General features: G+C 33.7%; 1 protein-coding gene across 3 annotated transcripts in view; it reads right to left on the bottom strand.

The window, feature by feature from the left end:
• Positions 1-8,870: 8,870 nt before the first annotated feature.
• The window catches only part of Memo1 (mediator of cell motility 1), a 90,535-nt gene continuing 72,910 nt past the window's right edge, over positions 8,871-26,495 (bottom strand). For all 3 annotated transcript variants that reach the window (XM_085691248.2, XM_085691247.2, XM_085691249.1), the window contains 3 exons: positions 22,051-22,127; positions 10,935-11,039; positions 8,871-9,536 (listed from right to left, as the gene is read on the bottom strand). In XM_085691248.2, coding sequence (XP_085547374.1) covers positions 9,405-9,536; positions 10,935-11,039; positions 22,051-22,127 — 314 coding nt within the window. In that variant the 3' untranslated portion in view covers positions 8,871-9,404. The remainder of the gene's footprint in view (positions 9,537-10,934; positions 11,040-22,050; positions 22,128-26,495) is intronic.

Below are 26,495 nucleotides of genomic sequence, written 5' to 3'. Positions count from 1 at the left end.
ATTTTTTTCAACTTTAACAAATGAAGTTAAGTCCACAAGATGATTAAAAAAAAAATTGTATTGTCTCTTACTCTACTCACGGATTTTAAATAGATGCATATATGGCATAAAAAGAGCCTCAACTGTCTGAGGGAAAGGAGACACACACACTCCTCAAAGAGTATTTATTTGGACTGTTCTTCAGAACGGTCACATTTAACACTTAGCATTGCTAACACCATTTAAAAAACCCAGAATTTTTTAAAGACCATTCCCTATTTTAATGAATGTATCTTTACATTATATTTCCTTATAGAAAGAATCTAGTGTTCAGAAAATTGACTAACTCTGTAGCTAGGCTTTAAATTTTACATTTGGTTGTTATCAGATCTTTGACTTCCCATAATGGGACACTTCAAATGCCAAAATCCTTACCTATAAATTTTGTAGTAAGTCAAGTAATAATGTTTGGATGAAAAGCCTGAAAAATCAATGAGTTTAATTTTTTTCTATTAACACAAGCATATATACAAAGAAGCAATGATTGTGGGGGTGGAGCTTTTTTTTTTTCTTTTTTAGCAGTGTGACATGTCCCAGGAGAAAAGCAGATTTCTTCCTTTAAAACCCATTTGTTGCTGGGTAGTGGTGGTGGTACACTCCTTTAATCCCAGCATTCAGGAGAAAGAGGTAGATGGACCTCTGAGTTTGAGGCCAGCCTGGTCTACAGAGTGAGTTCCAGAACAGCCAGGGCTACAAAGAGAAACCACGTCTGCAAGGGGAAAAGAAAAAAGGAAAAAGGAAAGAAAGAAAGAAAGAAAGGAAGGAAGGAAGGAAGGAAGGAAGGAAGGAAGGAAGGAAGGAAGGAAGGAAGGAAGGAAGGAGAGAGAGAGAGAGAGAGAGAGAGAGAAAGGAAGGAAGACTCATTTGCTTTCTTCCAAATTGTATTATCTAGCTCATCTGTGATCATTTCAGCCAAATATAACCTCAAAGTCAATAAACATTATGTCATATATTCAAAAGTATAGGACAGAGTCTCAAAGGGTCAAAAGGCAAATTAACAGCATCTAATCAATATTTTCTGGTCTTTCCAATGAAAGACTAATAGACAGACAAACAACAAGTCTAAGATACCAGAAAAATCAATTAAAATATATTTTTCAATGTTCTCTTAAGGTCAAATTTGTGTTGATACTCATCTTAAGATAATCTATAAATGGAAGTAAATAGTTACTTAAATTTCATGTATAGTCTAACCATAAAATAAACTCAATATAGCATATATTTAGGAGACATATCAAATTTTATAGTAAAAAGATATAGGTGTATATCTAACATAAATACAAATTTCCTACACATTTTTTCAATCCCTATAAAAAAAATTAGCATTCTAACTTTCAAAGATGCTATCAGGGGCTGAAGAGATAGCTCAGTGGTTAAGAGCATTGTCTGTTCTTCCAAAGGTGCTGAGTTCAATTCCCAGCAACCACATGGTGGCTCACAACCATCTATAATGAGGTCTGGTGCCTTCTTCTGGCCTGCAGGCATACACACAGACAGAATAGTGTATACATAATGAATAAATAAATAAATATTTAAAAAGATGTTATCAAAGAACTGTAAATGATGAAGGAAACAGGCAAAGGCAGTAACAGACTATAGACAGAATAATACATAAAAAACTTAGAACTGACTCTTGTACCTAAAATATTCTTATAAAGATTTATTTGTATTTTATGTGTATAAATGTGTGCCTGCACATCTATATGTGCACCACATGCATGTCTGGTGTTCACGGAGGCCAGACAAGGGCAATGGATCCCCTAGAGCTAGACACTTGTGAGCTGTCACATGGATACCAGAAACTGATTCAGGTCTTCTTTGACAGCAGTCGATGATCTTATCTTATCCTTTAAGTAATCTCTCCAGAACCTTAAATGGCCTTTAAATTGAGCAAAGAGCTCACTAAATTTCTAAAATGCACATTTTTCCTTAGTAAGTCTATAGAAAATCTCATTCTAACTAAGATCACAGAATTATCTTTATAAAAACTGTCACCATCTCGTCAACATGATACGAGGCTCAGCCTGGCCCTGGTTATGTACAAACAGCAGCAAGAGATGTGAATACCAGATCCAACTGTCACATACTGTTTGATTGTGACCATACCAGGCTCCTTGTTCTACTTCAAATTTCTACCAAATAATCCACTTTGTCCACATTTATATAACCACACAATACCTTTTTTCCACACAACTTTTCAAAAGTACAAGTAGAAAAATTTTTTACTTGAGTTCTAAATTTGAATCTTTCATAAAATTAAAGAAATTAAATTGAATTTGGATGTGATAAGACAAACCAATTAAGACATTTTAGATTTTTGTTCAAAATAATGTTCTTTTTAACATATCCAATATATCATATGAACACTTCAAGTAAGTCCCAAAAATAAGACTCAGAAATATGAATTCAGAACTAAAAGGTTTATTTGGGAGGTAATCCCAGTAAATGTCCATAAAGGAATAGAAGTGTAAGAGAAGGAAAAAATTAGAATTTGTATTTGGTTTTGCATTCAAGAGTTTCTTTCTTCTGGGAACTCTAGAAGACAGCAGAAACAAGCCCCCAGACCATTCAAAAGGATGGAAAGACTGGAATCTTCCACCAGTTCCCATCCAAACTCTGACCTAAAGCTGCTCCTCAGGTAGTATTTTCTCAGCACTCTACTGTGCTGTGTACGCAGCTGGGAAACTCCGCAGGGTAGCAGGTGCTTGGAGAACACGTTATAAAGGACAATGGAAGAGTTAGGTGTCTGTTGTCATCTCGCTATCACTAAGACTCATACAGAGGATCTGTCATTGTCCCATTACATAAAAGCAGCATGTTGCACATAAGTACTACAGAAGAATTCCAAAATTGTAAAATAATCCCAATAAGAGACTATAAATGTCTGTAGTTAAAGTATTTGAGCTCACTAAAGAAAACTACTTTTATAAATTAAGGGGCATTTCTATATATGATTTTCATTAAATCTGCAAAACCGCATACTTTCTAAATTCAATAGCTTACAACAAATAGACAGTGCTAAAACCAAAAAAAAAAAATTGGAAAATGGTATAATATCCAAAATATACAGAACTAAAGAAGCAGGACAAAATTCTTGTCCTGGGAAGAGGTGTGTGTTGTCTAATGATTTGTTCCACCTGCAAAGCTGACGTGAACTCCAGTCGGGTGCCCCTAGCACTCCAGTGTCCTTCTACCACAGACAGAGTTGGGGGCCCTAGGCAAGCAGCCAAAGCCATTTTAACTAACTTTCAAAGTTTTCTCAATATCGAGATAAAGATATAAAAAAAAAAAAAGCAAAATCGAGCAAGGCATCACAATTCAACGATTCTGAACACACCAGAACACTTCACTCACTCTACTTGGCATTTAACAAAATAAATCCTACCCTCCTTTGACTTAGTTAGAAACTTGATTTCCACAGTTAAGACTGAAAAATGGAAAAAGCTTCTAATTAAAAGGTTTGTACCCCATATTGTAAAAAGCACTTTACTATATTCTTTTCTTCTCCAGTCTTCAAAATTCAATTCAATAAAACTGAAAAACACCAAGTGAATATCTATTTTGTCCTATATTCAAATGAATACATTTCAAATAAAAGATTCTCAAAAAGAATTCCATTTATAAAAGTTAAGTTTAAAATACCTTTATTAAAACTGATTTTACAGTTTTGAAGTATTTAATTTTAAAACACAAAATTTAGTCAATATATTCTACTTTGTTTTCATTGTGTTTTAGTCCTTTTAACTTAAATATATAACATCATACTGAGTGAGGAATTCAGAGTATCAGTCAGTAAATTTTGAATATTTTCCAGAATTTTATGTTGGCAGATTCAAAGATCAGAACTCATGCCCTGCTTATACAGATGAATATAGTTGGCCTTTGACTGCTTTTAATAACGGCATTTATGTTTTCTTTGGTTTCATTATTTGAGATAACAGGGATAATATACACGATCATATCAAACACAAATTTGACTCTGCATTAAGAAATGTACACTTGAATGTAACTATTAACCAAAAGCTTAATTGCATTATATTATGGCTTTCAAAATTAGAAGAACTGGTTTTAAACTTTTTCCCATTAATTTATAGGGTAATAGACAAAACCTTGTACTCAAATTTAAAACAGCTCCCCAACACACACAGGAAGGAAAAGGAAAGTAGAAACACAACAGATCCTAGACATAAACCAGTCTGAAATCTTCAGTGAACCCTAAAATAAATGGTATCGGAAACATTCAACCTCTTAACATAGTACTAAGAACTCAGGAAGATAAAGCTAGGCAAACACAATTCAGCCACAGCAATTCTAAGGAGACTAAGGTCTCAGGTAGCAGCATTACTGGAGAGGCCATTTATAAAACAGGATGGTCTCTGGGGATTAATATGCCATGCAATGTGATCCTATTTGCAGGTATATGATGGGCATAACAGAAAAATGACAGGAAAATTTATCTGTCTGTTCCTGTTAGTTTCCCTAATACTCTGACAACCTCTCTCAGTTCAGTACACCATCCTGACACTGATATATAGCTGTTCTTCAGTTTGAGAAAGCAGCCATTTAAAAACAAAACAAACTTCCATTTGTATTAGGGACTGGTAGCATTTGCTTTCTATTGATATCGTTACACTAAAGAATTAGCCTAAAGTTCGAGGCATTATTTTAACAATCTATAATCTGTTAAAAGTTAATATTGTTTAAAATCTATTTTGATTTGAAAATAAAAAATTATACTAATTCCATTGGCTTTTGTCCCCCTAAATACAGACACACATACACACAATTATTCATAAAGCAGTTTTAGTTAATATCATTGTTACTTTGACAATCACTGATCTAGTTTTTGAATATTTTCTATGATTTGAAGAGAACAGAGCCAACTTTCATCATTAGAAATGCTCATGTATCACATTTACTGTGGAGCACAAACTTACGCCTCTTATTCCTTTTTTTGGAGATGGGGTCTCACTACATTGTCCTGGCTAATCTAGAATTTGTCACATACACCAAACTGGTTTCTAACTTACAGAGATCCAATTGCCTCTGCTGGGATTAAAAGCAAAAAAAAACCAAAAAACAAAACAAAACAAAAAAAGAAAAAAAAAAAACCTTAACTTAGAACAATACAGAACAACAATTCTATTCCCCTGAGTCACAGTCACACAAATATTTGAAGACCTCTTCTCCTTAAACTTACTCTCTTCAAAAATAAATACCTATTCCTTCAGTTACAAGATGTCTCACACAAGCCTTTCTGTTTTACTTTGTAGATCTCCAGATTTAATCCAATGATGTACAATTTCCAATCTAAACAATGTTTGTGGCTTATTAAGTCTCCTCAGTACAATTTCTAGTGACTAGCTATTTTGGCAACTTTTAACAATATATCGAAAATGCCTTAGGTCTACAGGGCTGACAGTACGACCTGACAAGGTGATCTGAGATCCTTAATGATGAAATAGTAGTACAATTAAAGTTATTTAGATTAAATTTCTCTCCTTTATTCTGGGTTTATTAGAGAACACTGTTTCAATAAAGTAAGAGTGATAGAAAGGGGTACTTTTTCAAGTCTTTACATGGCAAAAGTCAACAATCATTTTCAAAGTATCTGTCTGAATCCTAAAATACTCATGTGAAATAGTTTTCTTATGACAGGCCTAGGAATGCAGACTTCTAATCCCAACACTAGGGAGGTTGGGGACAGACAGTCTTGGCTTGGCTACACAGCAAGGCAAACAGCACATCACTTTCACTCCTGGTTAGTTTATAGCAGCAAAATAAACTCAATGTATTTCAGCAAATATAAGACTTCAAGGTGCCTTGACATCAATCTCTAAGAGTTCCTAATTTTCCCTACTTCCCACTTACCTTTGTGAACATTCAGTAAGAAATCCAGCCACTGAAAGTGCATCAAATTAAAAGAGGGCTCACATGGCAGAAACATATAACCACCTGCTGCAGACTATTGCTAGATTATTAGCTGACTTTAAACTACAAATTATATCATGTAAGATAAGAAATATTAAATTATGGTCTGCAGGCCAATTCCAGCATTCCATCTTAGTATAAATTAAATTTTTATTAAACATACACATATTTGCTTGGTTACATTTTGTTTATGGCTGCTTTTGTATCACAATGGCAGATCAGAGGCCAGTGTGGCATATGAAGTCCAGAAGGATTATTGGGTCTCTCAAAGAAAACATCTGCCAACCTCTAGTCTAGGATAGGGGATGAACTACATGTTTCCAAAGCACAAAGTACAATAACTATAGCCATAACCAGTAACTAGAGCTCAGGAAATAGCATCCATACTGGACTATACAAATATTGGCACTGGACTCTTGCTGGTTCCTTATTCTTTATATGGGCTTGTTATTTCCAGGGCAGAATACTTACTTACCTGCTCAATTAGCTTATCTCTAGAGTAACATTTCTTAAGGACTGACTAGTGGGAGAGAGGGGACTCCACAAATACGTTTTTCTGTGTGATTTAAGGTAAATAAAAAGTTGCTGAAAATAATTCATACGTTTTTAACAAAGGAACTGTATTACAGAACTACATATCTCACATTTTATATTTGAAATACAAAAATTTTAAAGGCACTTAAAATAGGAAGGCTAAGTCCAATGATTTAGATGTTACCTCCATTTAATAAATTAATTTCTACTTTCTCTGAAATAACAAGGTTCTCACTTTCATTTTTATATGTAGAGTTAAAATAAAAATCTAAATATCTAAATCAATCATATACCTATCTAACATGTTATGCCAAAATCTATTAAAAACTAAAGTTGCAAAACCCAGCACTCTGAAATAAGACGGTGCTTAAGAGGTCATCTACACAGTAAACAGACAAGGAAGCGCCAGCAGGACATGGACACCACTTCAGAACACTTATTAGTAGCAGGAACAGAGCTAGACTCGAACATAGAATCAGTTTAGAACTGTTTCTACTCTAAAAACAGGTAATTAAAAAAATTACAAAACCTGCTCCTTCTAAGAAATGACAGCTGATGCAGGAACAGTCTAGTTTTATAAGAGCAGCACGAGCTGGCGCAGCACTGCACGCCTGCAATCCCAGCGCTAGGGAGGCTGAGGAGCGAGGCTGGTACATGAGTTTGAGGCCATCTTGGGCTACACAAAGTTCCAGGTCAGTGTGGTCTACACAGGCAAACCACGTCTCAAAGCAAACAAGCATGTGCAATATGATGACTCCTAAGACTAGACGTCTCTCACGTGGTTTTTCAAAACCCATTCTACATTTATAGAAAAAGAAGAAACAACTAATTAGAAAGGAGCTCTTAAAAAAAAGACACAACCAATTACTTGTTTAACAATTTGTCAAAAATTAGAAGAAATTATGCAGATGAGGGGGCACTGATAATTTGGTGCAATGAGAAACATAATTTGGTACATTTTAAAGGGCCTAAGAAATTCTTACCATGTAAACCACTTATTTCATTATCATGATTATATCCTAGAGAATAGGTCTAATATTGAGTTCATATTTTACATAGAAGATCCATCCCATTATAAAACTGTGGAAGATTAGAAACAGCCTAACATTTAAAGAGAGAACTGGTTATTTTCAAACAGTGTAACACATTAGGCAGCCATTTTTAAACTGAGTTTTCAAAGACACAGACAGTAGGTTCTTAGGCTAACAGGGCATAATGCTACTGTATGAGCACTATAATCTCAGTTAATTCTGTTATTGCGCACACACAAACACATACACACTCATAACAACACAAGGACTAAAAGTAAATACAGAAAAACATTTAACAGTGTATCTCTGAGTAGTGAGATTGTAGATTTCTTTTTCTTCTGACTTTTCAGTATTTTCAAATTTTATACTCAGAAAACATTATTTTAAAAAGTCACTATTGTCAATTCAGAAATTTTTATAGTATGTATTAAACAAAGAAAAAATATTTATCATACTCAAAAGATTATCTAAATAATGGAAAATAAATCGTTGATGTATAAGAGTATAATCCCAATGTGTAAGTAGGTAATTTTGAATCTCTCATTCTTGAGTATATAAAATTGATATTTAATAAATAAGAAATGCAAATCTCCAAAGGAAATTGGTGCAAGGCATCTAAAAATTGTGCTACTTGGGCATTAACACTGAAGATATAAACACTCTCCAATGTGATATAGACACCCATTGTTATGTTAAAATAGGTATAATGGAGAACATGCAGGATGGCTTAATGAACTATACTTTTTTTTGCCAAAATGACTAGAATAAATCTATGATAAAGAATACAACACCATACCATTATTTTAGTTGGAAGAGCCGCACCAAAAATCATGCCCCCCCCAAAAACACAAATTTGCAGGACTATCACAAGTCCAGTAGGCCTTGTTATTGTTATTGTCAACGATTTCTTGCTAAAAATTCAAGTAAAAGAGTCAAATTGCTTAAATAGGTGAAAAAACATAGTGCTGTATGGTCTGCAATGACTTGAAACACACTAATAACACTCTTCAATGTTTCCTCATTTGCAGACTCTCAAACACAGTATTTGAAGGACTCCATCTATTTGTTTTAAAGCATTCTTGAGTTTATATTCTACTACAAAAAGGGTATTCCACACACAAAAAAGCAAATGACTATAATTTTGAAAGTTAACTTTAAAATTATACGACTACAATTTCTGTGATTTAAAAAAATCACATGAATACAAAAGTAAAATATATTCTAATACTCTTACATAGGAGCTGAGGTTTGCCATTTCAACAAAAATTCTGAGATGGAATTAATAAAAATCAAATTTCCATTTATACCACAAAGCAATAAGTTTAAATCAGACTATTTTGAGTTGTGTAGCCCTTTATTAGCAACTAAAATAGAAGGTATCTGTTGTACAACATGGGTAGTAATTGTCTATAACTGGAGATTTCTTATATTCTAATACAGATCATTTATAAATGCAACTTCTTTTATTAAAAAGCTTCCACCCTTTTGTCTGTGTACAATCTGCAAAACTATTCTGAAAGCGGAATATATGTGCATGAGTCTGCAAAGAGTGCAAATTTCAGATATGCTAAATGCTTTACAAGTCATTTTCAAAAACTGTGCCAATTGGGCCTTTACACTGTCATCTTTTTTTTTTTAAATCAAAATATTTTGATCCCAGCCTTCCTTCCACTGCCCCAAACTATAAAGCATTTTTTAAATGAGTTGAAATTAAGGAGGACTACACCTACTAGAAAAGAAGAGAGGAGAGTTCTATTAGTCTGAGGTTTCAGAATCCCCCCACACCAGAACCAACATCTTGGTAAAGGCTAGGCTGGACCCTGGACAGAGTATGAGTCTGTGCAGGTGGTGTCCCTGAGGGTCGGAGCTTCAGTGGACCGTGAGTGCTCCAGCTGCATAACTCACTGAACTGTCTTGCCAGCTTCTACACTGACTTGACTGGGCATAATTCAAAAAGGAAAAGCTCATATTCATTCCATTCTTCTGGAGTTCTGTGATAGCCTAAAAAAAGAAAAAAGTTGATGAGAGACATCATATATTTAAAAAAAAAACATGAACACTGTAAATGCTTGTAAAAAGTTTGACTTTGCACATTTGAAAATCAAATTGTTTTACCCTTTCTTAAATGTCTCCTGCGTCACGCTAAATTGAGAAAAATCTCATTATTTCACCCTCGCAAAGATTATGTTCTAACCTAACTTCTTAATAATTGGTGCATGTTTTTCTCTAATCTTTAGGTCTTAGCCACCTGTCTTAATATACTAAAGGCTTTATTCATCTGATTTAGACTGAATCTGTCTATATAACTCACAGACATAAAAGTATAATTTTTACTTTGAGTACTGCTTTATAATTTCTTTCATACAAAAAACAAAATAAATCTATTTGATTCTATTCAGACTTAAGAAAATCAGTGTGGCAAACTCTAACCTAAGTTCCAGAAATTAATTCCTTTTTAATTAATTAAGGCTTTTCCTTCAATCAATCAGAACTACTTTAACAAGACAAAAAAAAGCTTCATAAAAATCCATAATATACAACTATCAAATCATGTGAACTTCAAGCTCCTTGTTCCAACTGTTGGTTAACCCTCTTCTATACCTTTTGAAACAAATGAGTCCACTGAATCTTCCTAAGATATTTTCTTATTCCTCTTAAAAAGCATTACATTTTAAGAAAATTCATGTCTATTTATTAAGAGGTAAACAGATATAATTTAGCTGTATAAATTCAACTAAACCAAAACTTCTTTCTTAAAATTCTTTTTTATTGCTTTGTATATTTTGAGACAGGGTCTCAACTATGTAGCTTTGGCTGTTCTGGAACTCACTATGTAGACCAGGTTGGCCTAAAACTCAGAGATCCACCTACCTCTGCCTCCTAAGCGATAGGATTAAAGGCATGAGCCATTCATTATACCTGGGCTTCTACTGACACCTTTTAAATAAAGTTAAGTTTTACCATTATTGTTGAAGAGAAAAAGACATATACAATCTATTTTACAATATTAGATAATGAAGAACATCCATTTAATTTCTCATAGTGTCTAACACATTCATGTGTATATGCACCCGTATGTTTGCACAGACACACAAACCCAAAATTAATCTTCTGAAAAAGAAAAGTGTATCAGCACTGACTGAGTCAAGAGAAAATATGACTATCTTCTAAATAACTTTCTGTGTTAACAAAAATTATTGATCTGTATTCCAGTGGTAAATTTATTCAAATAAACAAAGTAATAGAAACTTATAACTATGTTAAAAGTTACCAGGAAGAAACTGACACTATGTAAGAAAGCCAACAAAGTTGTCGATGTACCAAAATGGTAACATTTTATTTATTTTGAAATAGGACAGCATCAGATATTAAAGGTCAAGACTTCCTAAGTATACTCACATTTAATAACACCCCGATGGGATGTCTTCCACATATAGTATTATGATATTTCTTCAAATAATTGCTAAAAGATACAGGATCTAATTGTTCTATAATACTCATACCCTAAAAAAGGGGGGAGGGAAATAAAAGACAAAATTTATTATGTCTTAATTGTATTTTAAATTACTTATAAATTTCTCAGTTAACAAGAGAGAAAATATACTAACAAATCCTTGAAAAATACCAAAAATCATTCATGAACTGTAATCTCATAATAGTTAACCATTGGCAGAAAAAATCCCAGTCTATATTCTAAGTCTGGGTACTTATAAGTCATCTTGACCAGTCGACATTCACCTCACAACACACTTCACAATGCTATATTTTCCCTAAAGAATAGTTACAAAAGCAAATCAGTGAAAATTCACACACAATATAATCTGAAACTAAATTTTATTAATAGCTGTCTAAAGCTGTAAATTTGATTTATGGCTGCATAACATTTTAAACAGTCAGTGGTTATCCAGGTACCTGATAAAATATAGCAATCTAAGAAAATATTTTGCATAGTTATTTCAACACCCCTATGGCCAATAATGAGTTTAGTGACAAGTTGGGATGGGCCAGCTCTAAGAAGGAAAGCTTTCACTCTCTCTACTTTAGAGCAGTGTCTTTGAAGGTTATAATTAAGACATTTTAGAGTACTGCTAAACAAACCACCATGAACTGAACACTTGCTTATATTAAATTCTGCAGTCTCCAAAAGCATTAACATATTTTTAATTGTTTGATATTTATTTTTATGTAGGTACACATGTATGGATAAGAAACTACAGTCATTCACTTGCCATGGCATGAGTTAGAGACAATTTGGGGAAATCAGTTCTCTTCTTCTACCAGTGGGTTCCAGGGACTGAACTTAGGCGGACAGGGCTTGGTTGCAAGCATCTTTACCAACTGAGTCATTTCACCAGTCCATAGAACATATTTTTTAATCCATTAAAAGAGAGCATCTTTGTTTACTGAAGTAGAAAGTAAATCACTGAATCTAACTAATTACATTATTTTCTCTAGAACAACCCCTTTTTATATTTGTATTCACTATATTAGATTAATGTCTTTGAGAAAAATGTAAGTGATCATTTCACTGGACTGAACTGACAATTCTATGTGATTGCTAAAGTCAAGTCAAGTCTTAACAGTCTACAAGCACAGACAATAACCAGGCAAATGACTCATCATCATCATCATCATCATCATCATCATCATCATAATAATAATAATAATAATAAATAATCTGGAAAATGGCAGCCATTAATAAGTGATGTAAAGCTTTGTAATGGAAGCTTCAAAACCGAAACTGTACAAGAAACTTTCTCAGAATACCCGCATCTTCCATAATCATTATCCATTCTAGAATAAGACTTAATATGAGTGTAGAATCACTTTGCTTATACATTAATTAGCCAAACTGTAACTAGTTTTTAATGCTATCTTGGTTTTCTCCTCACAAGCAGGGGACTTTTTTGAGTCAACAATAACATTTGGTACAAGATTAAAGAAAAATTAAACACTAAACCTAAAATACACAATATGATGCAAAGAAACAGTGCAATTCTAAACCAGTAAGTAGTAATATTAAGAAGAAATTATAACTCTTCCAGAAACATGGATAGTCAAGATATGGTGTGGGACAATTCTGTATTCTGTCAATTATGTTGCAAATAAACGCTGATTGGCCAGTAGCCAGGCAGGACATATAGGTGGGACAACCAGTCAGGAAGTAGAGGCGGGGCAATGAGAACAGGAGTATTCTGGGAAGAAGGAAGCTCTCCCGGAAGTCCTACCCAGACATTGAAGAAGCAGGATGTGACCTGCCCCACTGAAAAAAGTACCGAGCCATGTGGCTAACAGAGATAAGAATAATGGGTTAATATAAATTGTAAGAATTAATAAGAAGCCTGAGCTAATGGGCCAATTTAGATCAGTTTATAATTTATGTAAGACCTCTATGTGATTTTCTTTGGGACTTACCGGCTGTGGGAACTGGGCAGGACAGAAACCCCAACAAGCCCGCTCCTCATGTTCAAAGATATAACTTCTCTATGCATGAAAATGACACCAAAAGTTTCTAATCTTAGGCTTTGTCTCCATAATCACTGGCTTTACCACAGTATAAAAAGAATTACACTAACGATTCTTCAAACATCAACATAACTACAACTGGTGTACACATTATGAGAAATATAATGCTCCTGAATGAAGCCATAATAGAATCAGCTAGCCATTAATAGAATCCACTTTTAATAAGCTCTAGGATGAAAAGTTTCAACAAACATTTTAGTAATACAATTTCCAAGCACATTTGGAATAAGTATCATACTTATATACTGATATGAATTCTAAAAGAAGAAGATGAATTACATTTAAAGCAAGGAATTCTAAGTAACTGACCAAGAAACTCTTAGTGAAGAGATAAAATGCTACAAATGTAGAGAAGACACTACTAAATAAGGAGCTCAAAATGAAGATTAAACTGGTTAAATTATAAAGATAAACCAGAAAATACACAATGAAAAAGTGGAAATCAAGAGAGAAAATGTTAAAATTTTAATTCTTTAAGTGTATTAAGTGCCTAATAGGAATTAATTCCATTCAAACCTGTGACAAGCATGATGATTTAATGGCATGTCTTTAGAAAGAGAAGATAAAGGGAATAGGAGCTTTTCTCGTAAGTGAACCTCTCCAACCCAGAAAATTCACAAAGTACATAGATAAGCATGAGGATAAAATTATAAAATGGGACATCCACTGACTAGCACAGAATACTAACAAACACATCACATATACTTGATGATAAGTGTAAAATTATTTGTTCCAAAATTCCAGAAATGTCAATTCAATGTTTATTATCTAAATTCCAAGACAATGGAAAACAAAATGCTTCCCAAATATGCCTAGATAACTTACCTATTCTTAACAACCCTGAAAGATATGATTAGTTAGTCTAAAGACCAGGCAACAGATAGCTCTATAGGGCTTGTACAGTTTAAAAACTTGATTATTTACATAAATCCCATATACAAAGAAATGAACCAACACTTATTTCAATCAAGCCTGTCTGTCCCTCCACAGTACGGAAATACATCATAATTAAGCAGTTTCCGCTAGAAATTTGCAGAATACATGTTTCTAACTTTGTGGGTGTGTGCTGAATTTATCATTTTGCTGACTCTCAAACAAATGGCTAAAAACCCATGATATCAAATCCCAAGGGTCAATCTAAAACTGAACAGCAGATACTGAAAGAGCTGCAAATTCAGAATTCTGATAACTACTTTCCCATTTTTAAAACAAAAGTAAACAAAAATGTACTACATTAAACAAAACAGCTATTGTTATAACACAGAAGTAAATCTCATTAGACTATCAAACACAAAAAAAGTAACATATATTTTACATGCATTTATAAATAAGAAAAATCGTATCTTTTTAATAATGACCACATAATTAATGAGTGCATCAAGTATCAGAAATATAATCCATTCATTTGAAGATAACTATATCTTAGGGAAAAGGAAATGTCCTAGTTTCCTGAAGAGGAATCAAGATAAAAATTTTAACAGTACAAGTAATTCTATGCCAAAAACAAAACAAACCCTATTCTAAAGTAGCAATGCTAAGAGCCAATGTACTAATAAGTACAGAGAATGCAGTCAAACCTAATAAAAAAGATATGGTATAAATTCAAGAAAAAGAAGCACGACTTAGTAAATTGCAGCAATTTATTCTTTTAAAATAGCAGGAAGAAAAGAAAGCGGCTGATATTCAAACTAAACAAAATGATTAATAAATTAATAAACAAAATGGCTGTGATGATATTTTCAGATTCTCCCTGCCAAATAATTTGCCAATATTAGTAATGAAACCCCCTAAACTAGCATAGTAAAATGGTATACTCCAAAAAAATAGCATAGTAGAAATGATACCACATATGTAAATATGGCTAACATTTCAAGACATCAAAAATTTATAAGATTAATTTCTTAAAATACATTTTGTTTGTCAGTATAAATAGTATAAATACTGAAGTTACAAGATACTATTTACCAAAAAAGAAAAGCCAATAAAATCATAAAACTTTCAAATTGTACATATTCTACAACATAGCTATTTTCCCAACTGTAACATTTACAAGACATAATTTTCCTATAAGCATTTATTTTTGTGTTTTTTTCATAATTAGTTTAAAGATATTTCATGGTTACAGCTGTGAACAGTTTTCAGAAAGAACAGAAAATTTTTGGCAGCTTAAAAATAGCTTACTTACATTTTAACAGTAATAATAAAATTTTTCCCATTAAAAAACAAACCGAAACTTGATTAACGCAATTAATTCTGAACAGATATAATTCAATCTCTTAAACTTAAAGGCTTATTAGACCACCAACTTTGAAAATGGGTAGCTTTTCTCTTACAGGGTGAGCATTCTTTATTCAATACTTGACAACAGAAGTGTTTCAGATTTGTTTCTGGTAGATTTTTGAGTATTTTTTATGTAAATACAATATTTTGGGAGTGGGACCAAAGTCCTAAACACAAAATTCATTAATATTTCACATATACTTTCTATGTACAATTGCCTTGGGTGACTTTACATAACACTTTCAGTGTACTTTTAACTGTGATCGGTCACACGAGAGCAAGTGTGCCCTTTTCACCTGTTGGCATCAAGAGTTTTGGATTTTGGAACATTTCAGACTTTAGATTTTCAGATCATCAATACTCAACTTTTAGTATACTCAGAATTACTAACATTTTTACATATTTAAACAAAAGCCATTTGAGTTTATTGAGATCTTATCACTATTTTTATTCATATACTCTAAAAATTAGCTCATAAATCAAACTAACAATATGCTAATAAAGACAGACACATTTGTGAGCCTTTTAAAAATTCTACATATAACTAATACTCTATTTTGAAGTGCTATCCCATGATGTTTTAAATAAAAGTTTCAAGTAAGTTTTGGTAATCTGCCATCTAGCCTGGGCTTACTGGTTCTCTACATACAGCCACTCACGTAATTAAGACAACTTTCCTTTCTGAGCTAAATAGGAAAAGCTCTAAGAAGTATGCCCGTGTTCAACATCAGCAGATCAGGTAGTTCGCACAAACTCACAGTGAGGAAGATGCTAAGGCTCTATGCTACAGAAGGGGTGGGAATGGGCAGCTCCACTCTCAGGCTCCCATGAGTGATTGCAGTGTAAAGACAGGGTTGCTTAAAACCACCATGGGTAATCTCTTCCTAGCTGCAGCCTTACTATCAGTATGGCAAGACTTCCCAAACTCACACCTCTCTGAGCTGCAGCCAGTAAAGAGCCTATTAGCAAAGATCCTCTGCCTCTTGTTTATAAGTATCTTAATTTGATCCATTTCTTTCCACCTTCACTGCCACCATCTTTTAAGTTATTAACTTTTCCCTTTAACACTGCCAAATGGCCCCATTTGCTACACCTGATCTTGTAGAATCTGCTTTCTCTACAAGAATGATCTTCAAAACCTTGTAAATTATAAATTACATCAGTACATTCTATATCGCACATAAACTTTCACTGTGAATAACAACACAGATGTGATAGATAGATAGATAGATAGATAGATAGATAGATAGATAGATAGATAGGTAGATAGATGATAGATAGATAGGTAGATAGATGATAGATAGATAGATAGACAGACAGACAGACAGACAGACAGACAGATAGATAGAGGCAGTCGCCCAACAAAATAGAGAAATGGTTAAGTCTCACAGCACCAAGTATTAATAATAGAAATAAGCTGGGCAAGTTGACACACACTTCACAGGAAGATCATAAGCAAATATTTTTGGCTGTCCCCAACACCAAGATATTTTGAGGTTTCTAAGATATATTTTCAAAATATTTCTAAGGATGCTGATATAGGAAGATTCTATACACAAATAACAGTTTTCCACCCATAAGACTTGACATGTAACTTATATAGAACTCCTACTTCTAATTACCTGCACCATTTCTACCTCATGTAACAAAAAAAAGTTTTCCATAGTTTTAATGAAGAATGAAATTCCCAGGAATATTCATCATCGAAAGTGAGTGAATATTATGATTTCTTTTATATAAGTTTTATTTTTATTATTCTATTTATTTCCTAAGAATTATTAATCTTTTGGAGAAAAAAAATCAAGTCACCCAGCAGTGCTATACAGTAATTTGAGCAACAAAGGCAACAGCCATTTGGAAGTCTAAGTTTATTGCTGTTTTACTGACACTTTATATACACAAAGATCTAACTACTTCCTTGTACCTTCTAACACTGCTGTGTCTGAACACTAACATTTAAGACACAATTTATTATAAACTACCTTCCTTTTATTTCACTTTCATATTAATGTGTTCATGTTTTTAATTGTATATATTGAGAAATTGTTATATTCATTCATTTGAAAAATATTTGAGTTTTTATGTTCTAATCACTATTCAGGCCCTTTGGATACATCAGAGAAAAAAATTTAAGTGCTTGACTGACGGAAAATGCAGTTTTTACAAATTACATGTGAGTTTGAGGCCTGCCTGGTCTACAGAGAGTTCCATGACAGCCAGGGCTACAAAGAAAGACCCTCTCCAGGGGATGAGGGGAGGGGGGTCTTTTGGGGCTTTATTTTCAGCTATTTGAGATCAAAAATGACAATAGCAGCTGAGAAAATGTATGCCACCATCAAGTGACTTAGAAAAGTCTGTAAAACAGACTTTTGTCGAGAGAAAATCAGAAGTTCTAATTGTTGTCATGTTGAGGTTGCAAATTATTTATAACATTCCAGTAAAAATACTAAGCTAGTACCTAGTAAATAGGAGTATAAGAGAACAGACCTAGACCAAGATATTTTTTTACTGGTTTTGGTGCTAAAAGCACTGTTTCATAAAATCAAATACAAACTGTTAAACATAAATGTAACATGAAGGGCCGGCTTGTTTGTGTTTCTGTCTGGTACCCAGTTCCCCCAGCTGTTTAGTCCCAAAGAAAAATCAATCACACAGAAGAGCTCTTTAAGTTATAAAGCTAATTGGCCTATTAGGTCAGGCTACTTATTAGCTAACTTTCACATCTTGATTAACCCATTTTTCTGATCTATTTTAGCCATGTGGCTCAGTACCTTTTTCAGCTGGGGCAGATCACATCCTGCTGCTTCGGTGATCTGGACAGGAGTGGGAGGAATCAACTTCCTCCTCCTCAGAATTCTCCTGCTCTCCTTGCATAATTTTCACTTCCTATCTGGTTTTCCCACCTACACCTCTTGCCTGGCCAATCAGCATTTATTTAAAACATGATTGACAGAATACAGACAATTCTCCCGCACCACTTCCCCCTCTTTTTTATTAAAAAAAAAGGAAAATATCCATAGTCCATTTTTTGGGAATGTGGGCGTAGTATTTTAGGCTACTTCATGTTGTCTGGGGGCACTGATAATATTATGGGGACCTAAAAAAATTTAGAGTTATGATCAAGTCCTGACTGAAGTATCTTGTGAGTCTTGATCATCTCAGGCAGCAGTGATCTGGGAAGGAGTGGGAGGAATCAGCTTCCTCCTCCCAAGAATTCTCCTGCTCCCCTTGCATCATTTCCACTTCCTGTCTGGTTTTCCCGCCTACACCTCCTGCCTGGCCAATCAGTGTTTATTTAAAAACATGATTGACAGAATACAGACAATTCTCCCACACCACATAAACACATTACATACACATGCACAAGCACACACGCACGCATACACGGAACCTACCTACCCACTTCAAGAAGGCTATTTGCTTTGGGAATTCTTTGGTGTTGAAGCACCTTTGAGCCTAGTGTTGAGGTAGGGTGTTCTGGCATATGCCTATTGGGCTAAGATCAGGAGGTAGCAAGTCTGGGGTCAGTCTAGCCATAAAATTACTTTCTGTGTAGTTCAATAAACAAGTGAAAATAATTCTAATGAAAAGGAAATCTTTATATACATACCATTACTAAACAGTTTCTATTTCACACATACACAGTCATTCTTTTCCATATTTGTGGGGCAAAGGCACATACTAGCCTGTGCATGCTAAGCATGTCTATCATTGAGCTACCAACCCCATCCCCTAGACAGTCATTCCTAAATGAATAGAAAAATGAAGAAGTAAGCCAGGTGGAATGGGAACCACACTAATGAAAATATTTAGAGTCAAAAAAAAAATCTGAGATTTAGTGATTAATGCTACTGGGGATTTTGAAATGATCTCAACTTCCATCTTGATTTAGAATACAAAGTTGGTATAAATGTAGACACAGTTTTGTATTACTGTCATATAAAGGATAAATATTGTCCAAACAGAGTACACGGAGTAGGAAGATAAGGTAAAAGACCACAACCTCCTCTGACTATGCTTGATGGATCAGCTTATTCAAGCCAGATAACACTCAAACATTGCTCCCTCCTGTCACAGTCAAACTGACAGAGAATATTATTATCAATTTGATATCTCTTTGTTCCAATTTAGCTTCTAACTTGAATAATTCTTCTGAAACTGCTCTTATAAAGTTCCTAACTTGATATTCTGTCCCCTGTTAGTTAAAAGCATTTTTCCCTCCTCATTCATTCTTAGTTCCCCTAAGCAGAACTCTTAATGGCTGTCCTTTGAACTCCTCAACACTTATGCCAGTTATCCTTTGACCTAACTACCCCTTTCCTCCCCTCCACTCTCTCTACACAATGGCATTGACCACCTTTCTACCTGCCCTTCACACAGCAATGACTTTTAAACGTTTATCTCCAGGAAAATACAGTAACTCATGCCTAGAATCCCAGCACACAAGAGGAATTCTCTGAATTTGAGGCCAATCTGGGCTATATATAGTAAATATCCAGTCAGACAAAGCTACACAGTAAGACCTACCTCTCAAAAAAAAAAAAAAAATTTAATGTTTACCACCATCCAGACATATCTTTCTGCTCTAAACCAGAAATGCACAATTAAAATATAATGTAGGTCATATGTGTAATTTTAAAATTTTAGTGGCTGTGTTAAAAGATAAAATGAAAGAAGTGGAATTAATTGCAAAATATTTAACAAAATCTATTACATTTTAATTTCATTAAACAATCAAGATAAAAAATTTTTGAGGGGGTTTTGTTAGTTTGTTTCATTCTAAGTGAAATCAATGTATATTTTATACCGGCAGTAGATAGCAAGTCACAATACCCACACTTTAGTGCTCAATAAATACTCATGACTAATGGACAGTTTTGAAAGGTGCAACCCTATGCCATATCTATTCCTGTATGGTATATTCAAACACAGATTTCTTACTTAAATATATTATTTACTTTTGACCAAACAAACTTCTACCAAAATGTATAAAATTGATATAAACAAATCAGACTTGCAAACAGAGAGACTCAAACAGTGACTCAGATATCTAGACAAGGGTCTACTGTTAACAGACAAATGAGGGCTAGAGAACCAAAATGGTCTTAGAGATCACAGAGCAAATGAGGGACAGTTCTGCTACAATGAATATTCCTTAGGCATACACACCAAAATTACTTAAGTAACTTTTTAAAATTGTATTTAATAAAGAAAAGTCTCTGTAATAATAGTGCACATTCAGGTCTGGCTGATGCTCAAAGAGGAGCTAACCTGAAACAGATTTTACTCACTTATGTACACCTTAGGCTTATGCATGCCACACACCCTGTCATCCTTCAATCACTTCTGAGTCCTGGTCCCAGGCTACACTGAACAACTTAACAGGGAAAGGAAACTGCAAGTCAAACTACTTAGGAAGAGGGAAGAGTTATTCCCCATAGATATTTTCAGAATAATTTTTTAAATTTAAAGTATAACTATCAATACTTTAATAAAAAATAAGAATTGTGTTTTTTAATTTTACATTTAGAAAAACAAGATAAAATCCATTACTGGAAAACCCAGTGGCATAAATAAATAAATATCAACCCCCCCCCCCCGCAAAAGAATAAAAGACAAAAGGGGAGAAAAGCAAATTATTGGTACTTATAAAAAGTAATCCAGCTTTCTTAAGGTACTTTCTCTAGTAACCTTAAAAGACACAGGCTAAAGACCACAGACATTTCAAGTTCAAATTTAATATAAATAAAAAATGAAACTACAATTCACTATAAAACAATAAGACTTAAATGAGGTTTTATAGAAGTAAACCAAAACAACAGTTTTAAGTTATTAATTTCGCTAACGTTAAATTTACTTTAGGAGGTTTTTGAAAAACCTAGAATATAGTATTAATTCCTAAATACTTCTAGAATTTTAAAAACTTTAAAACATTAAAATGATGTAGTTATAAAAGTTCCTGCAGTGCAGCAGACAAAAGCTAAGTTTGCTAAATGACTAAAGTCTATCATCATAAACTTATGTCACTAGACAGCATGCGGCTTAGCAGGAGAGTACTTACACTATATTCTCAAAACCCTAAGTTTAACACACGACAAAGCAAAAACATAAAGTGAAGGGGCTATAATAAAATTAGCTCCAGAAGGAAAAAGGTAATAACTGAAAAACTGGAGTATCAACCAATCAGACATTTATGACTCTGAGTTACATATATATTTTATCAAGTAGTTCATAAAATCTTCAGCATCACTCAAGAATAAGTTTGGCCTATTAAGAAACCAAATCTAAAAATTAAACACTAAATTACTTAATAAATTTCAAAGAACTGTAACAGTTCAGAAAGATTCGAAATAAGTGACTTCAGATGGCCATCAAGGAGTTACAGCCCTGTACCCCACCATTTCCTACTGCTGCAGCTTAGAGAGTTGATAGCATTAAATGCTGCTGCCCCTTAAAGAAAATTCTTCTCCAAAAATATCATTAAAATCTATATCCAAGTGCTGTTAAATATTCTCACTAATCAAACAGAAATAAAAGCTCTTAGAGAAATTATTCATTTGAGGACACACTGTAGTTTGAACTTTTAATTCAAAAAAGGGAAAGAACTGTTAGCCCATTGTATATTTTAACATATTAAATCTTGAATCACTAATCTGAAATGAAAGAAAATATTTTCAGAGCATTAAAACCCCACACCTGAAAGACTTACCATTTTATCTAGATGTTCAATGGATCTATAAATCTCCCCCTGGGATTCATCATAGTAACTGTAACGGAACCTTTGACCTTGAAACAAATATCATGTACAAAATAAAATAGGGAAAAATTAGAAGCTAAAAAGAAAGCAAGCGCTTACCAAATAATTTCAGTTCTCACAAAAGGCAAAGCACATATTAAGCCTCTGCAAGAATCAATTTCCAAAAGCCCTCAACATAAAGATAAGAGGCATAATTGGGAAGGCAATAAAGAAATGACACATCACCAGAATTTTAAGATGTTAAAAACTATTTCATACTGTAGAAACTTTAAAATCACCAGCAATATAAAAATAAGGAAACAAAAGAGCTTAAAATTAGAAGCATTGTTAAACATTCTATCAGTCTATCATTGATAGTAAACCCACAAAGACTATGAATCAAGAAAATCTGACTTCCAGGATACTATCTCAGTGTAAGAACTCAGTGAGTTTACCACTGCTGATCTCTCAGACAAAGCAAATGTGTGTCAGCAATACTTGAAGCTTGTGTGATTTTTATGGTCATCATATTTTTAAGGAAAAGGATTGACACATGTGTCTTACACAATGTGAACAGAATTCACAAAAGAGTTGAGTCAACTGCCCTACACTGACATGAAATCCCAGCTAAGAAGAGTATAAGCACAATATCAATGTTCAGCTCTTCTTTAAATGCAGAGAATAAAAAGAAATTAAAAAAAAGAAAACAAAGATTCCAAAAATAAATTGCTTCCTAATACAATTATATGAAAGTCAAAATTAATATCCATAACAAATCACATATTATTTAACTATGATGTACTTGAGATACATTTAATATAGCTTTAAAGAATACCATTCTTATTTACTTTTATGTTTCCTTTTTAAATTTTAATTATTTTTATGTATGTGGGTGTTTTGCCTGCACGTGTGTCTGTCTACCACACGCATGCCTGATGCTTGTGGAGGCCGAAAGAGGGTGTCAGATCTTCTGGAACTGGAGTTACAGCTGGGTATAAGCCACCAACTGGGTGCTGGGAATCAAAGCTGGGTCTTTTGGAAGAGTAGCCAGTGCTCTTAACCACTGAGTCATTTCTCAGTCAATATTTTCCTAATTTTTAAAACTTTGCCAAAATGCAATTCTAATGGTATATTCATCGGGTACACACAACTGTGCCTTAGGTGTCATGTCTAGAACTATTAATAAGTCCAACTTCTAGCCTCACAACTGAGAAAGCAGATTCAGTTGATTATTATGATATTTACAAGTTTTCTGTTCATCTTATTGAAAACAGTATTGTACATATAATAGTCAGGGCAAAATTACAAAACTCTCTTTGGTATATTTTTAAAAAAACATTGTATAAGTCAGTATTTCATCTATTCATGCTAACCTTTTTTATACTTATTTTCCTAAAATACAACATACTCTTTAATTTTCATATTTTAACTATTTACATTATCTCCTAATACCACTCAATATAATAACTATTCACTTCCCACAAAGCTATTGTTGAAGTTCTCTTCTAACTGGTATCCTAGAATTGGACAGGCTGTGAGCTAAAGTCTGCTCTCTCGGAATGTAGCAACGATGACTGACTGCATGCACCCAGCCATGGTTTGAGACGCACTATAGTCTCAAAGGATTCTTAAAGACAACAATGATCACCTAACACTCAAAGCCTCTGTATTTTAATTTATTTTTATGTAGGTGCACGTCCAACGGCACACACATGCTGCAGTGTGCAAGTGGAGGTCAGAGGACAACCTACAATGTCTGTTCTCACCATCTGCCTCGTGGGTCCCAAGGATTAAATTCAGACTTGTTGGCAAGCACTTCTACTCATAAGGTCATCTTGCTAGCCCTCAACGCCTTTATATTAAATAATACATCAAGTATTTCTTTCAAATTTTTTGAAAGATAATTATTGCTTTTCTTTTCTTTAGAGAATGTGTATTACACATAGTAATAAGGGCTGTCTGACCATGAAGACTGCAAAATTGGCCCTATTTTCCACACTTGCCGAGTACTTGTAACAAGAATACATAAAGCCAAATCCACGTCTCAATCAGTCAAGCCTACTGACTCAACTCATTGGTACTATATTCATGTCTATTTCAAAGGTTCTTTTTTTAATATAAAACTGCCAATCATTTCTGAGACAATTAAATGAACACCAAACAAGGAAATTCTGCTTCCTTGCCACTATTCTAAAAAAAATATTCTAAAAGAAATAAAAGTACTCTTCCTCGACTCTTTTAAATCTGGGCTATTTCAGGTTTAAACAACTGTCCTCTCATTTCATTGATTCTGGAAACAGTTGTTACTTTCAGCTACTATCTGTATGTACCCTATGTCTATGAAAGACTGCTATTGCTGGGTGCTTTCTGACTGCCACTCCAAAGTCCTTGCTCGCTTCCAAGCAAGGAACTGTTTTCAAATTAACAGCCCTGCAAGGAAAGGGAGAGGGTGACCGCATGTTTATGTGATGTCCTATCATACAGATAACATTCCAGTTAACTTTAAAGTATTGCTGAAGAAAGGCACAGATGTTTGAAATACTTTAAAATACTGGAATCATTATGTAATTTAATGTAAATGAGAGTATACACTGAAAACCAATTGTAACACATGTTTAGTATTTTGCTACCTGTTATTTTTTGTGACTAAATCACATTTAGTGGTATAAAAGTTAAAAGATAAAGATGACTAGCTCATATCAATAAAGAACTAAATTTTCAGTACATGTAGCTATTGAATATTTTACTCATAACAGTTCATAATGTTTGAGATAATTTTTAAAACTGTACAAGTATTTTCAAACTATCTGAACAACCCATTCTTGTTAATAGAGATACAGTATCTAATCTGAAATAATAGTTGCCTTCATCTTACTTTAGCCTGGATGTGTATATATGTATGCATGCACAAAAGCATACATATGCATGTGCATACACACACAAATACGCAAGTCAACTAACTGCTGTTTGGAAACTGAGTTAAGATACTTATTATTTAAAAATTAATTTCTCAAGATTTTGTTCATTAATAAAGTAAATGATTGCATTAGCATAATATACTGATGAAAATGTACCTTTAGCTTTGAATCATTCATCTTAAATAAATTCTGCTGGCATGTATCTCATGAGAAAATATTTTATTCTGTAAATTTTTATATCTCTGACTTTCAGGGCAATTATGAAACTGACTAGGAACACTCAGCTGTCTCTGTCACTGGAGGACGGGAATTATACATACACCCTTTTCTAAGTATGAATAAAGCATATCACATAGTAGAGAAAATTACTTACCTGAAACTTATCCTTTCAGAAGGTACACTGGGAAAATGGATTCTCTGAGCCCCTGTTTCAACGTCAAGTATGAGCTTTCTAGCTTTAAGAGCCATGGACACCGCCCTAGGGGCAGGACAAGCTCTGGAACTCCCTAGTGAGTATGTCAGTGGTTTCTTCAGGAGCCTTCCCTCAGTTCTTTTCAAATTCAAAAGATGAGAGGAAAAAATAACCCAAGGAAAAAAAATCCTGTAAAGCAGAAACCTTACTCTTTGAGGGAAGGAGGGTAGCTCATTTGTGAATCCATTCCAGAGCACGCTTTCTGAGAAAAAGAAATACAGGTAAGTAATTTTCCCATCTCCAAAGGTGACTGGTGATTAATGAGTGGATTCACAGAGTGTGGAGAGGAAGCTCCAAGGATGTCTGTTTAACACACAACAGTCAACTAATGAGGACAAACAACAATGGATGGTACAACAACCAACACTATGTTTTAAGTATCTCAAAACAAAAAGAAAAAAAAAATACCTCAACATTAAACTATACACTAGACTGCTGAAATAAGCAATGACCTAATAATGTTAATCAAAAAAAAAACCCCAAAATATCAGTCAATAGAAAATTCTTTCAGATATGACCAGTAGAAACTGTTCTTAGTATATTTACTTATCACTTTGCTAATGGTGAGTCATTTTTCAAATGTTTGAACCCTTATATAAATCCATTAGGGAGATTATCAGGTCATTCTACAAGGAGGTCCTAAACCTGGAACACCTATACCTGAAATCACAGTCAAATAAAAAAATACTTCACAAAGGAAACACGATCTATGGTCTATCAAATAAGATCATCCTTTCTAACAACCAGATGCTGTCTTCTGTTCATCCTGAATTCTGTTACAATGGGAAAGAAAGTATCAGTCTCATCCCAACACTGCAAAAGGACACTGCAAAAGATCAAAAGCCTAAGCCTGTGATAAAGATATACAAAGACTTGAGAAGACAAATGTATAGGCTTGGATAATATACATTTTAGGAATTAGCTAACATATTCAAATCAACTTAAGCATTTAGAAAGTAGAATTATCCTTGCACTAAGAAACTTAACAGGAAAAAGAGTATATATGAATCATTTAATGAACAGTATAG

The sequence above is a fragment of the Myodes glareolus genome, chromosome 6 (assembly GCF_982192425.1).
Source record: "Myodes glareolus chromosome 6, mMyoGla1.1, whole genome shotgun sequence".
Classification (NCBI taxonomy): Eukaryota; Metazoa; Chordata; class Mammalia; order Rodentia; family Cricetidae; genus Myodes; species Myodes glareolus.
The sequence above is the reverse complement of the archived record's forward strand: the minus strand, read 5'-3'. Positions and strand labels throughout refer to the sequence as shown.